Below are 15,963 nucleotides of genomic sequence, written 5' to 3' on the forward strand. Positions count from 1 at the left end.
AGAGAATGCTTCTGCGGATTTGAAGTTGAAGGAATGCAGTACATTCATTTACACAATAAGGGGGTACATAATATTTTGGAGAAATGCATTTAATCTATCCAGCTGAGTTGGGATTGTTTTACTACAAAACCACAGACTAGAGAAGCCATTTGCCCACTTTCATTCTCCTTTAATGTGTGGAATATCTTTTTCAGACTAAGAGACACAGATGAAACTTAAGTGGTTCAGCAGACTATAGATCAGAGCTTAAAAGAGTTTTACTGCTTGGACTCAGGAATAATTATTAGGCAGATAATGCCAATACCATTATAACCTGTAATAAGATAATGACAGTAACATAAAATGAAGCATTGATGAAGTATGGAATTTTATTCCTGATAGTGAAGTAACATGAAGCTGCCCAGAGAAGGTAAGAACAAAGCCATCTGGTGCAATGTTTGAGAAGCGTTTCTGTGGAACTACACAACTCTAGAGGTACATCAGTTTCATAAAATTTCAAACTTCACTTTCCACTACAACTTGAAGTTCCCAAATGCATAAATTCTTTAAAATAAAATATTAAAAATGCATTAGGGTTCTTTATGTTTTCAGGAAGTTCCTCCAAAGCATTTCTCTATACATTTATATCAAAATTACATTCAGTTAGTATCATTAAAAAAAGGCAATACTCTGTTGTCAGAAGCCTTTAGGAACAACATTAAATTTAAAGAATTTAAGGAAAAACTTGTTTTAAGGACTCTTCTATTCCATACTTATGTTATGCACTAAATAATGTAGGAAATGGTTGGATTTTTAACAAAGGATATCCTTTGTACAGTAATTCCTGAAATATGACCTTCCTTCCTCCCCTGAAGAAATTATGTTTCTATGACCTACCTCACTTGCATTTTAGGTGCCTATATCCATCATTCTCATCCTCAGAACTCCCACTCAGCAGCTGTCTATTTTGGCAGCACTTGTATTCCATCCATAGCCATTCCAGTTTTTTGCATTAAGGATTTGTACAGACATGAAATCGTACTTCTGAGAATGCTCAGAAGCTGCATTGGCTTCACAGACTCAAGCATCATAGCAGCCAGGTTTATTTAAAGGGCAGGTGAAATAAGCACCTGCCTACTATAAGAAGAAATTAGAGCTGGAAAAAAAAACAGCCAAACAACCCAGTGTTTAAGAATGAAATATTCATTATTCACCAGCAATAAATATTTCCTGTTAAAAAAAAAATAAAAAAAAAGCGCTAACAAGTTATCTTTATTCCTAGTTTATCAGGGAGTTAGAAGGTTAATGAGAAAGGTTGGAAAAAACCAGTTTTTCTTGTTCTAAAAAAGTAGGGAATTCCCCAAAATAATACTCCACACGCCTCTGAGCGATTAAACAGCTGTGTGGGCTGTCTTGGAGTGCCAGCCTTCTCAGTGCTACCTGAGGAGCTAGTGGTGTCATTAGTGCTGTGCAGCACCACAGTCCAAGAAAACAACTGAGCCTTACATGAGATGGGACACAAGGTGGTAGGTGACTGGATTAGCGATTCATTTGAGAGGAGATATGATGCTCCTTTTACTGGATCATTTCTATTTCTTACATTAGTGGGACAAAACACAGAAAGGCTCTTGGAAGAAAAGGCTGGACAACAACCACCTCTGTCCAAAATGAATGCTATAATCTCTAGCCAGCAAAGTTATTTGTGTTTTCAGTGACTTTCTTTCTTCCTCATCTGCTTCCTGCTCACAACTTCCCAAATCTTGAATTATTTTCTGTGTAGTGGTGTGGCTGCAATGAGAGTATCTCCTTCCTAATCCTTTACAGAAGCCTTTAGTCCCAAGGGGTGATTCTGTGGGAGGCAGAAGATATGGATTTAACTAAATTTAAAGGCAGTGACCCTTTCAAGCGAGTTAGTCAATCCTTATCCTTCATTTCTAGTCTGTTATCCAAGAGACAGTGTATCACCAGAATGTGTATTTTAAAAGGAAGCATAGGACGGTGAGTGAAGACTTGTGGGGTGTGGAGAGCAGTCCCTTGAGGAAGAGGGCAGTGGGTGCCCTGTGTACAGCCAGTTGTGAGGACCCAGAGAACAGACCTCAAACACAAAAGCACTGTTTTGTGTCATAAAAGAATGGGTTTTCATTTTTTTCAGAGGTAAATCATGGCTGAAAAAATTTTGAGTCATGAATCACATATTCATGTGATTATTCATGTATTATTTTGGGGGGTGCTGTAGTCCTAAAGAAGTGTGTAGAAGAACCAAAAGTTTGGATATCTGTTGGAAGGTTTGCATGGGACATCGAACAGTGAAGGAGACTCCCCAGGTCAAAAGGACCTCCCTCCTTGAGACACTACCTCTTCTCATGTGAAGTGCAGCCAAAGCCTTCACTAGAGGTGTTTAGGCACCTTTTATAATAGAAAGGAAGGGTGTTTAGAACATTTTTAGTAGGAATCTAGAACCTTTTTCTTTCCATTGTAAGATCCTTCTAAATTCGGTTGTGTTACAGAAGATGTATGTGAGACACATCTTTCATTAAGAAATGAGAGAGATTATAATAGTGAATCTCATTTGGGATGAAAAGTTTTCTATTGTCAAAGCTATGATAAGATTATTACCTTCTCTTTGTTGTTTAAGAATATTGACTGACAAAACTTACTTCATGCATAAAATTTGTTGTGCTGGATGATTGTAAATTTAAGAATTATTATAATCAGAATGGGCAGGTCCTTATTATGGGCAGTGCTTTCAATGGTGATCAAAGGAAAAAAGGAAATGTCCTGAAGTGGTATTCCTGTTGTACTGAGCTGTGTCCTTAGTCTTCCAAGTCCTGAAACACTGTTTTACATTTCTTGATCTGAAGAAGTATATGTGTAGGCTGTCATCTGTGTAAGCATAATTTAATTTTCCTAAGCTTCAGCCCGGTAGCAAAAGGCAAAATGGTTGCACACACATGACCATTACTATACTCACATTCACCAAGAAGACCTGTTTTAACAGATTAATAACAGTGAGAAAAGGCTCAGATTACTTACACTTGAAATCATTAACCTATTTACTTAATAATTTTGTGTGACCTTTAGCACCTCAGTGGTGTGCTGAATGTGTGCAAGACATTTATCACTATTAAAATCATAGTTTGTGACAAACAACTTTTAAACATCAAAGCCCAGAGAAAAATTAAGCTAGAGTTAAAATGTCTTGTTATAAAATATGTAGCTCAGAAAGCAAACAGTGTATTTTGGTTAGTTTGATTTTCAGAGCTATTCTCCCACATGAGAAGAAAACAGACAATTCAAATTAGTCTCTAAGCCTCAAAAATTCCTGAAGACTTTATATTTAAAGTTAGTTGCAGTCTTGCAGTCTTATTTGCTACTGTTTTCTCACAAGAAAAGAAGAAATGTATGTCTTAATATTTTTGCATCTTTATATATCAGAAATTTGCCTTTCCACACTTAAAAAGAAGTGCTGGCGAAGAGGGTTATTTTGATCCCCAGGCCAAGTTCTTTAATGCCAAATTGCAGTGTGGAAAGAATCTCCCTGTTATAAATCCTAAAAATGAGCTTTGATGGAAAATCTGGAGTAGTGTCACAGTGTCTCAGCTCCATGTAAGGAGCCCCATTGCTGATTTACAAAGGCAGGTGTTGACTCAGTCCAGGAATGGTCTGTTTGATACCAAGAGTGGCTTTTTACTTGTGAACAAAAATAAATCAACAAAGTAATGATGCTTTTGTTCTCCGAATTACTTCATACTTTGTAGTCAGGTCTGAGATTGTAGAAGTCTTTTCTCCATTCATCTGTGTTGCTGTGATATTGGTGAACTGCAAAGGAAACCTGTGCAAATTCAGTTCATTTTTCCCTTTGTAGAAAATTTAACTCTGCTTACTGTGGGTTTCTTCATTCAAGTGAACAGTGAAGGAGACTCACTGATCATGAAACTTATCCTGGAAGTGATAAGACATTTATTAGGAGTAGAATTCATACAAGTTTAAAGCATAGGAAGTTTCATTCAAGGGAATAGAGTGGGGCCTCTGGTATGGAGTGTCACCATTGCTATCCTGGATGCCCAGACAAATAAAAACATGGCTTTCTTTTTATCCTTCTTCCTTTGGATAGTAAAAGGTGCTCCTTCCTAAATCAGCTGTTTCTTCTGCAGGAGTTCTGTTTAGTCAGGAACTATCACAGAGAGCCATGCTTCAAGCTTTGGGCAGGCTTGGATGATGTTCAAGTGTGGGTGCACCTACAGGAGATAGAGGGATTTTCATATATTTCAGTTCATTTAATTGTGTTAGAGAATTCTGGTATTGTGCTTTTAATAAAATTACTTTCTTCACACATCACTACTATCAAGACAAAGCATGTGCTCCTCTTATATCTGTCATTACTATAGCATCACATCATCTTACAGAAGCATCTCTGTGTGTCTCACCACACAGGACAGTCATCAGCTCTTATTATCACATACTCCTTGCCCCCTCACTTCTGGGACACATTTATGCCAACATTAGCAGGAAGGGTTGCTCTGTAGGAAAACTCAAGTTTGGTACTTAGGAGCCAGCATCTAAGGTACACATTTTGGGGATGGAGAATTACTTAGTTTGTTACATGGACTAAATTCTGGTTAGTGAATGGAGTGCATTCATGTTCTTGAAGCACATCTCTCTGTTTCTTTTTACATGAAGAGGATCTTTGATAGAGCCCAAGTGGTAGGATCACATTAAGAATCGCGTTCTTTATCTGAACTAAAATGGTAGGATACCTTCTGAGTGGTGTCTCTAGTTGTAACACTTAGGCCCCCCAGGGCATCCTGGTCTTCCTCACTCTAATAAAATTAACTAAGATATTAGTTTTAATCAAGTTTTACATAAAAACTACATTGAATAATAGCTCCCGTATTTTATTGTACTTTCACCAAATGGGTGCTGAAATATACTTTAAAGATACAAAAAAAAGTATATCTAAGAAATAGTTCCAAAGTTGTACAGACAAATATATGGAGTATTTATAACAGAGAGTGTCAAGGTTGACTCCTTTGGGGGATCACTTTGTGTGGGTGGTACTTAGTATTGTCTCCTGATAATTCAGGAAGCTCAAGGACAATGTTGATAACCGTGATGGTATTGCTCTTTTGAAAAGTATTGCTTCCCTGCAGCACAAGCCTGAAGAGAAGCAGCTGTCTGGTTGGGGTCCCTGAAGCTGAAGGATGAATATCTGGCTCCTTCCTGTGGTATTTTATTGCCATTGCACAGGACTGAAGAGTAGGTGTAGGAAGCCAATAAAATTATATGATTAAACTGTAAAGCAAATCGGTATGATTCTTAACAAAGGGTGAACAAGTTATTTTATTCTATAAAGAGTTGGATTTTTAGCTGGGCAATATACAAATTACTCAGCTAACTTTACATGCAAATACACACAAATATACACTCAAAGAAACTCATACTGTTACCTTTCATCTGGCACAGAAGCATCAAAAGTCTTGACCCTATGCCATTGGTGAATATTGGCCTCAAATACACGTGTTCAATTAATTCTGAATTGGGATTTGGGAATAAATGAGTGGAAAAGGAACACAGTAAGTCAGTACTGTTTCTTCAGTGATTAGATCACAAGCTGTAAGTGAAACTTGGAAATATAAAACAGCCGCCTTAAAGTTCAGTAAGTCATCTAAAGCTTGCCAGTGACTGCTGAAGAGTATTGTTTCTACTAATTTTCTTAGCTGGGATTAGTGGAGTATTGTTTAATTGTGTTTTTATCTGTAAATTACTGAGTAGTGTTGATGGATACATGCTGCTATTTACAAAATAGAATTGTACTACAGGGATTCTGACATTTTGGTTAATTGGCATGTATCCCTCTAAGTGGTTTCTATTCCTTAACTCATAATTGTTCTCATTTGCTCAGTGGGATTCAGAAACAGGGTTTGTGGAATGTCATTTAATACTTATTTCATTTTGTTAAATGAAGTGCATTAGCTTCCATCTTGCCTATAAATTAAGTCATTCCAGTTTCATTTTCTGGCTATATATTTTTAATTGTGTAAATATTTTTCTTTCTTGTGTAATTTGCTTAATGTTATGGAAAGTGCCACCCCCCAGACCCTAGCTTTACTTCATAGCAAATGAGTTGCAGTGTGTTTTCTATAGTCGATTAAATCAAGACATAAATTGAATGCTTGATCTGTCTCTTATGGCAGTTTAAATGTGAACCATTGTTTTCCAGGATAGCCTTTTTCCTTGCTAAGTGGAGGACTGAAGCTAATAAATTATTCTTTTGCATCCCAGCAGCATAACCTTCAATAAGAAAATATTTAAAAGGTCAGATCCTGCCTTCCATTTGAGTTTTCCTTAATGTATAGGCAGTAGGAAGGAGAAAGGCATCTCATTGCAATCTGATTTTCTCACCCTATTCTAACACTACTCAATGTGTTGCCCAGCTCTTTATAAGTACAAACAGCTTCAGGGACACTCCAACATGTGCTTTGCTACCCACAATTTATTAGCCAAGAATAGCTATGTTGAAATAGAGTTGTGGTCATGCCCTCTCCTTTGGCAAATCCTGTTCATCAGGGACTCTGGGACTGTTATGTAGGCTCTATTGGGTATTAAGCATCCAGGGTAGGCCAAACACTGGAAAACCTTGTAGGAATTAGATATGCAACCTTTGCAGGCCATTTTGTAGCATACTAGAGAGCAACAGAAACAACTCATCAATCGCTTTTTCTTCAAGCACAATTTGAACAGGTGTCTATGGGTGAAAAGCTCTAACTGCTATCAACTATCAGTTGTCTCCAATGGCAACATTTTATGCAGAGTAAATACAGTACACTAGAAAGTCATGTAGCACTTTTATTGGGTTAACTATGCCATATTTCCACTTTGGCTGACTGTTAAAATTCTAGTCTTGGGCTTATTTAATAGTTCCATTTTCTTTTATTTCTTTTTTTTTTGTAAGGAAAAAAAAAGGAATTGTGAAATGTATTCATATAATCCAAACATAGGATAAAAGACAAACTCCTGCTATGCCAAAAAGTAGTATTGTGTATTGATGTGAAATATTGTAACCCTGGTATACTGCTAGCAACATTTGTTTTCTTTGGTAATATATAGTTTTTTCTTCCATTTCTCCAACACTTGTTTGCCACAAGATGAAGAGTAAAGAAAAATCTGTGGGAACCTTGCTGTTGCCTACAGATTCTTTTTGGGAAATGGAGTTCTTAAAACACCTCCCAACCTCCAAAGGTAATAAGGTGACATTGTGCACAGAAGAGAGCACGAGTGTGAGTGCTGGTGGACAGCATTTCAATTCTTCCTTGCTAATAAATGAGGATTCAGTCATCTCCTACAGAGTATTTTAAAGGACATGTGATGAGAACTGGATACTAGGAAGGACACTTTTTCATATAGTGGACAAATATTTTAATATTTTTCAAATATAACCTATGCTCCTAAATGGCATGGAAATCTGTCATAAGGTCTTAGTATAACTCACTTGGCAGCAACTGGTGTTCTCCCTAAGTAGCAGCATTGGTACATGAGTGAGTGACACAGGCATACTCTAAGAATGGAAAGCCATCTTCTCGATAGCAACAGGAGATCATTTTCAGAGCTGAGGCTCCATATTCCACAGTAAACAAACAAAAATATCTGGAAGGGTCCTGATTCTTGGAATATGCATTTTCCCACCAAGCCTTTTTATAAAATTACCTGACAGAAAAGCTTACAGAAGAAAAGATTTTAACTCAGAATATCTGGGTTGTATTCCCATCTCTGTTTGCCCTTGAGTGAGCCACATCAAAAAGCAGCCTTTATGCCTCAGTTTCCCCATGTCTACAGAAATAATAAATAGAAGAGGTGATCTCATTTATGCCTGGAAAGCATGTTGAGCTGATTTAGTGGAAGATATTGACAAAGTGTCATGTGTTATTATTGCAATAGGCTGCCTGCACTTCTGAAACCCACCTGACATTTCCCACTTGGCATTGATTGTGGGTGGTAGCATTTCTGTTTTAGTTTTAAAGAGGATGCATTATAGCACTGCCTGATGTATAATTACATGGCTTATGATTAAAGCATTTTCTAAGAAAGGCAGTAACCTGTGAGATCACTTCATTAAGCTACTGCATTATGAAGTGTATTGCTTCATTACAGGTCCTGCCAAGCAGCTCTACTGTGCTCCTTGTAGCTACATGTAAAGTATCGAGGTGAAGTTCCTAACTATATTTGGGTATCAGAGTTCATTTCCTCTACTCTGTTGAAGGTTGGTATGACGAGCAGTTGAGGAATGCTGGGGGAAACCATTGTTAACATGAGCAGGCTGTGCTCGATCTCGGATTACCCAGCTGAATTCTGTTTCATGTTGCAAGCTGTTAAATCACCGGTGCTGGGATGGGGCTGGGATCCGAACACAGGATCAGGTTTGTTCTGTTATCGTGTTGCTGAGACTGATCCTTCATGTCACAGATAACAGCAGCTATCTCGTATATTGTCAGCAGTAAGAGCTTAGCATTGGAGTGGAATACTCCTGTGTCAGATGTGCCTGTAAAGCAGAGTGGTAGGAGAGGAAGCTTGCGTAGGAAGTGAGTGAATCAGCAGCCCGGCCCAGTGTGCGGCTGTAGGGCAGGGTTACTGGAGTGCCAAAGTGGACAGGAGGTGCCGCAACAACTAACACTCATGTCTGTGTTCCTCTCTGAAACAGCCTTAGCATAGAAAAATTGAAGATAAGAGGTTTTTGGGGAAATATTGCTGCACAATTAATGCAAGATGGCATGATCTACTGCTGGTTCTGAAAAGAGGGGTAGCATGCACAGCTCCTCCTTAGAGCTGCTCAGCATCCAGTGGAAGGGGAGCACCTGTAAAAAGCAGACTGCTGCATGAAGTCACTGATTCTTTATCTTCTGTTCTGTGTGAGTATTGTCAATGACAATGCACACTGGAGCTTTATGTTTTCCCAGAGAGTTAAATTTTATGAGGTGCATAATTACATTTAAAGAGGGATTCTCTATTTCTCATTATACTTGCATCAAAAAATTTAGTGTAAACAGATTACAGTGGATGTGTACATTTTTATAATTTCATGTGTCTATCTACATGCTTTTCATTTTTTACAACTAATTCCTGAGCAGCTGGGTTCCCAGAAATATGAGATTAATGAGAAGGGCATCCTATGGGGAAGGGGGGAGGGGAAAGAGAAGCAAGTGGTACTCCCTACAGAAAGAGAGGAATTAACACGTGATATTCCACTGCCAGCTGGGTGTTGGTTTGCTGTATTGTCTCCATCAACAACTATTTACCTTTTTGATTATTTTTTTAATAATACTTCTGAAGTGAAAAAACTACTCTTTTAACACTGCCTCCACCCAGTACTGTTTTTCTACCATTGGATGACTATCAAAATGCTGACCATCAGAAAAATTTTTGTATTATGTGGATTATCAACCTTTGCTTAAAAATCACTGTTTGCATTCTTTATGCTTATCACTTTTAAATTAATGGGAAAAGAAAATTGCAAAGGGGATGGATGGTTCAGTGAAGCCCATTCTTTGAATAGTAGACACTGGCATAGCAGCTGCTACAATGAAATTTCCTTGTCTGCTTAGTGAGAGGATAGTTCAAATTGTAGTCAGAATTAGGACTGATACACCCAATTATCTGAGGGTGTGACAAATGAAAAAGGAAATGCCTACTAAAGTATTTTTATTCGTAATGTGAAACTAACCTAAAATAATACTAGTGGAATTAAAATCTGTATGTTCCAGTGGATCAGTTTCATTGGAATACAGAAAATAGTTCTGCTTATAGTAATAGCTCAGAGAGTATTTTTGAGACATTACTTTAATAGAATGACTGAAGCTGAAATACCAGTAGTAGGGAATATATGATGCTATGGGTGTGGTATGCATCTTTATCATCATGATTTCATATTGTACTAAATATGTGTTTTTACAATCTTTAGAGACCCCACATTAGAATTCATTATATATGGTTATATAGTTGAAGAAACACTTTTGCAGCTACAGTTGGCTTTAATAAAACATTTTAATGGAGCCTTTTATGTCACTCCCTTGTAATAGGGAAAAAAGAATATCAATCAGGTGACTGAAGTGGACTTCTGGGTGCATCAGGGAAATTAAGGACCCCACTGAATAGCAGCATCCTTTGGCTATGGGGGAGCTGAATCCACTTCCACAGTTTAATTCTGTGGAATTATCTAAAGTTCTAAAGCTGTCAAAGCTGTGGCAAATCAGCCAGTGATCCATCTGCAGGAATAGGGGAAGAAATCAGATAGGCCAAACAAGTTAAAATTTTCTCTCTTTTAAGAAAGAGGGAGAAAATCTGTGACAAAGGTTCTCACGTAGCAAAGGAGTCCTTAGCAGGGGAACATGGACTAGGTGGTTATACTTTTGAGGGGTGAAAAGTGGATGATGGTCCTCTGGGTAAGACTCTGGGAATTGCATCCATTTTCCCACCCTTACTCTACTGCAGATTTCCTAGGTAAAATAAGCAAGTAGTTAATGGCTTTGGCCTCTGTTTTTCTGTTCATAGAATGGGTTTCTGACACCTTCCTCCCAAGGATCTATGAGGTTAAATAAAAGGATGTTTATAAAGTAAGCTCTTTTTTTTTTTTTTTTTTTAATGAAAGAGGTGCAGTTTCAACATTTTCAAACAGTATTCTCAGCAGAGAAAGACCCTTAGTTGTTATATTTACTCACACAATGGTACTGGCATACATATATGCTTCCTCTCAGTGGCAACATCCCATGGTAGTCAAAGGTTCTGTACAAGTCCTGTTTTCTAGAGTGAGGAGAGAGGTCACAAACACCCTGCAAAAGGGAGCCAGGGCTGGCTGCCAAGGGCCACTGGTACCCTCCATTTGTGTGATACCTCCAGCCAATCTCCACTAGTCTGAGCTCCCTCTGTATGCTGGGACACCCCAGGATAGTGTGAGCACCTCTTGGAGTGCACTATTCCTTCAGTGTAGAGGTGAAAATGTCTGTGCCTCTTATCTCACCCTAAGTGAACCTGGTTCTGCTTGTGTGCATGCTGTAGGTGTTGCCAAATGCTCTGTGTACATACATGCCTTATAAAATGCCTTCAAACTCTTTCTTCACCTCTTCTCTCCTTACTTAGTTTGGAGGAAGATGTTCAGCTGGTCCTTTTCGACCTTTTGTTGATAACTGCCATTTTTGTGCTGCCTGTTGCTAAGTACAACAACCTGTCCCTGCGCAGTGGGGCACAGTGATTACTGCAGAAAGTGTTACAGAGGCATCCCCAGGTGCAGGAACGCCAGTGACAACCTCATGAATCCTTGCCCAAACATAGGCACATTTCTCTGCTATCACTTTCTCTTAGGCAGCCCCAGAGCATGAAAATTGTTGGTGGGGCATGCGTAGAGGTAGAAATGTGGGAGGTGGAATTGCAATAGATGTGATTGATTTACAACAGGAGTTTCCTTTACACTCATAAGGGGAATTTTGCTTGGTCACAGCAAGTTTGAAGCCTCATGAAACAGCCTGAATCATTTGAAGTTAAAATAAAACAGAGGATAGCAGGGGGAGGGGCATGGCAGTTTTTTTTTTTTAAAAAAAGGGCAGAAAAAGCACATTAAAATTGTTTCCTTTGGTGCTGACTTCTTAAATGGGAATGTGATCCAAAATAGTTCTGGTGTGCAAGCCAACATTTGTTTTAAAACTTTTTATTGTCTTCTTTCCTCTCTTTCCCTTCTTCCCCTTCTTCCCCTTGCCCTCCCCCTCTGCTCTGCAGATTTACACTGACTGGGCTAACCACTACCTAGCAAAATCTGGCCACAAGCGGTTGATCAAGGATTTGCAACAGGACATTGCAGATGGAGTTCTGCTAGCAGAAATCATCCAGATCATCGGTAAGACCAGGGCTGAGGGAAGCACTGCAAGCTGACTCCTTGCATGGGGGAATATATAATTCAAATGGAACATATTTAATAATAAGATGAACCCTGAATAATACAATTTGACTGGGTCCATATGTCTCTGATATTTGTGTAGTTCATCCATGTCTTAATTAAAAAATATGTTTCTGTGAGCATGTTTGGAAGTTGCTGTTTAACCATACTTTAAATGGCCAGAACTGTATCTTACACACTTTGAATTGTCAGAAATGAATGCTCCATTAAACCATATGTCTCCCATGTGTGCATTTTGTTAGTTGGAGTGGCTCATACTTTCTGGGATGCCTTGAAACTGTATCCTGACCCTGCAAAGACAATTGTGGAAGATTTCATGTCAGCAGTTATTTTGCAGGGGCTGAAGAATTAGCAGCGACCTCCTTCACACTTCCCCCTTTGCATGATTTGGCATGTGGAAGCAACTGCTGCTAACAAGAGTATTGTTACTGTATGACTGAGCTTTACTTAGAAAGGGGCTCTGTGTCAACAAAACCCTCTGCACTTTATTGCTGTGTCTTTTCTGCTGTTCTGGGGGTTTTTTCTGTTTTGATTTTTTAAGTTTTAAGTTTTTTGGTTTTTGGTTGGGTTTTTTTTGACCGGGGAGGGGAGTGGAAAGGAAAGTTTTATCTCATTGTTTACTTCTGCTTTTCTTCTCACTGTTTTTGTTTAGCAAATGAAAAGGTTGAAGATATCAATGGCTGTCCCCGGAGCCACTCTCAAATGGTAAGAATAAAATTATTTTTAGTTTGTGTTGGCACCACTGCACTTTCCTAATATGCTTCTTAATAGTGATTTATTTATACTATGAATATTCTGTTTACCATAAAGTCTTAAATTTCATATAGTGTTCCTGATACTTTTTTCCATGCTTGTTTAGTGTTTGTCACTTCATTTCTGTGCTCACTAACTTTGGACCTTGAGATAACCTGGCAGCAAAACTTCATCAGTTCTAATTAATCCAGAACTACCTTAGCAGACCTGTTCTAATGATCCAAATAATTTCATTTAACTTAATTTTTAAGGGCGGTAAGTCCAAGAACAAATTAAGTGGAGTCTTTGTGTCTGGAAAACTGATTTGATGAACAAGACTTGCCAAATTGTTTTTAAATATAAATAGCTTTTTGGATTGTCTACTGTGAAGTCCAGTTAGATGCACTGACTCCAGACTTTCAGAAATAGCACTTTAGTCATATGGCTCTCTGAGCTATAGCTGGCAGCTGCCTAAAGACTTTTTTAATACTCTCAGACAAGAAGCATTTAGTGACTATGATTCATATGGAGTCTTATTAATCTTTTACTGTGTTTATGGCAAGTCAACTACATTTAATAAGATAAAACCAGCTGAGAAGGCTGTATAACCAGCAGGAACAAAGTCTGAGCCTCAGTAACATCACCATGCATTTGCTGAATCATTTGCAGTTCTAGTCATGTTCCCCCATGCTGAGGTGTTTGCCTTTCTGTTACCATTCAAATAATACATAAATAAGGTGCATGGTTGTTTAGCTGGCAAAGATTTTTGAGTATGATTTGAATGAGCTTGCGTAATAGCAAACTGCTGAAACTGGGCTTAAAAATGGGAGTTGAATAGAAAAAAGAAGTGCATTTGTTCAGTGCATTTTTAAAGGGGAAAGGTGTTTGCAGCTTTTTCTGCAAAGCTTCAGGAGGTAAGGGGAAAATTTTTTAGTACCAGTGAACTGAATAATGGGATCTTTCGGTTCTTACTGTTCAGAAAATGTCCAGGTTTAGATTAAGCTTTTTCTCTGACTTTCAGGCTTTTTGAACTGTCCATAGAAAGAATATGTGCAATTTCCGTAATAATAGTTATTATTTTAATTAATCACATTAAACTAGAACCTAGTGACCCTGACTGAAAATGTTGGGAACTCCAGCATGGAACTCTAGTATTACACACACAAATCAAGAGATAATCAGTCTCTACTTTAATCATGTTAAAACTTGCCATTCCAGTCAGGCAAGATAAACAAGAGGAGACAAAAGCACAGAAAAGTGATAGGATTTTCCAAGGTTATGTGACTGGTTTGTGGCCATTTAGGATTGCTTAGGGACTCACCAATCTGATGTCTATCGAGCTTCATTTCCATGAGAGACAGACGAGCTGCAGAGAAGTATTCACTCTAGCAACATCTGCATCTCCAAAGCAACAACACTGGTGTACGTTCCTTGTTGATAGTTGCATTTTGATGTGGCATAGGGATTCTGGATTTCATCTCTAGCTCTGCTGCTGCTGCTACGGGAGAAACAGGGTCAATGAATGCCCATGCCACAGCAGTACCTGTGTGAATCCCTTTGTGTCCATCTTCTTCCTCCCATAAGCCTATCTCTCAGCTCAGCCAGACCAAAGAATATTCCTAGGTGCTCTGAGCTTCAAAACAGGTGCTTCAAAAACTCCTGTACGTAGTCATACACCAGTGTTTCTGCAGAGCCTAAAGTGTCCCATTTAGCCACTTTAACTTAATAGTAATATATTTATTTATCCTTCTTTGACTCCATCTCTTTACTGCATTTTTTTATCTCTGCAGACTGATTAGGTTATTTTCCTGCTTTTTGACATGCTGATTTCTCAACCGAGCTAGGAAATTTAAAATGTACTGAAGTTAAAGTAGTTCAAGCTTGTTAGTTTTTCCTCAGTGCATCTCAGAAACCCCAAGTTTCTGAGTCTGCCCTCCATTTGTTGCCTTTGGGCTGTGCAGTTATCTAACCTAGGCAATGGCACAATTTAGCCAGATTTTCAGGTAATTTCCCTTAACAGTGCTGAGTTTTGTCAGCCCACTCAGTGGTAGGGCAGTTCTCTTCTTGTAGCAGTGGACTCTTATGTGTTTGTAATACGCACAAAAAAATGTAACAGTGATCAAAGTTAGTTTGCATGTTTGAGATGCACCAGTATGTAGCAATATGTCCTGTCAGGATTTGCCAGAATATCAGCCCTCAAATCAGCAACAGTTAAAATATTCCTGTGGTATATTTGTTAACCATTCATTCACCACTTTCATTTTAATATTTTTAGTTGATAAAACTGAGAATCCCACCACCCTCTTCTTGCAAATCTTTTCATAATCCTTGCTTTCATAACTTGCAATTAAGAAGAAATGTTTTCTCTATTCATCTGCCATTTGATACCCTTTTCAGGAGGTTATGTGTAAGACAGTTTATTAGCTTAAAAAAGCTAGAGGGCACTGTCATGGATTGTCTGCTGCTGGAAATACTTGATGTTCTGTCTGGATGATATTGATATCAATTCATAATTAATCACTACTCGTATTCCCAAGTTCTATTCCACTCACCATTTTGTTTTCCTCTTGTCAATGGCATCATCTTTGAAGTGATTTTTAAGGCATCTCAATTCAGCTGTTACCTTAATTTGTAAACATATTTTAATGTTTAATTTAAATGTGTATAAAATGCTTAGAGTTTAGTTTTCCTTTAGTTAGATCTATTCCAATGTCTTGCACTCTATGCTCATTTTGGCAGTGATATACAAAATACTTGCAGACAAATTGAGTTGGCTCAATAGGTCCAAGTTCATAAAAACTAAAAACCTGTGAAGCCCAGCAGCATTCAGTTTCTGCATAGTTAGCTTTATCATGATTCTCATGTCTGTCATTATGCTCACCTGTTTTATGTTCCACACAGAATCTGAGAACTTGAGATGTAGTGAGGGATAAATTATTTCATATTCGAATCTCAGAAGTTTTAGAAAAAAGGCAGAAGAATGCCAGAAATCTTGCTCTATTCTATGAGACTGAAGAAAAGTTGTGTACTTTAGCAAGAGGAAGTGAATTAGTCTCTACTTAACCAGGGAGCTTTTTATGTGATAGAGAGCTATCACATAAGCTACCACTTCTTTAACTATGACAGTTAAAGAAGTGGGTGAAGCCTAAAACTGAAGTAGGATAACATTACTATGTATATACTGGTAGACATTGCTTAATGTGTTAGATGTGCTTTGTAGTGCTCCTGTAGTCCCATAGAAGCCCCCAGTGGCTCCATCTCTGCTTATATGGACGAGTTTCTCTCTGGAGAAGGGCAAGGTTGCAAGGGGATGA

At 38.2% G+C, this 15,963-nt stretch overlaps 1 protein-coding gene across 1 annotated transcript in view; it reads left to right on the forward strand.

Annotated features, from left to right (window-relative positions):
- The window catches only part of NAV3 (neuron navigator 3), a 253,471-nt gene that overhangs the window by 60,212 nt on the left and 177,296 nt on the right, over positions 1 to 15,963 (forward strand). The window contains exons 2-3 of the mRNA XM_017804448.1: positions 11,740 to 11,857; positions 12,570 to 12,622. Of these exons, the coding sequence (XP_017659937.1) occupies positions 11,740 to 11,857; positions 12,570 to 12,622 (171 nt within the window). The remainder of the gene's footprint in view (positions 1 to 11,739; positions 11,858 to 12,569; positions 12,623 to 15,963) is intronic.

This window comes from Lepidothrix coronata, unplaced genomic scaffold (genome assembly GCF_001604755.1).
Source record: "Lepidothrix coronata isolate B3197 unplaced genomic scaffold, Lepidothrix_coronata-1.0 Scaffold9, whole genome shotgun sequence".
Classification (NCBI taxonomy): Eukaryota; Metazoa; Chordata; class Aves; order Passeriformes; family Pipridae; genus Lepidothrix; species Lepidothrix coronata.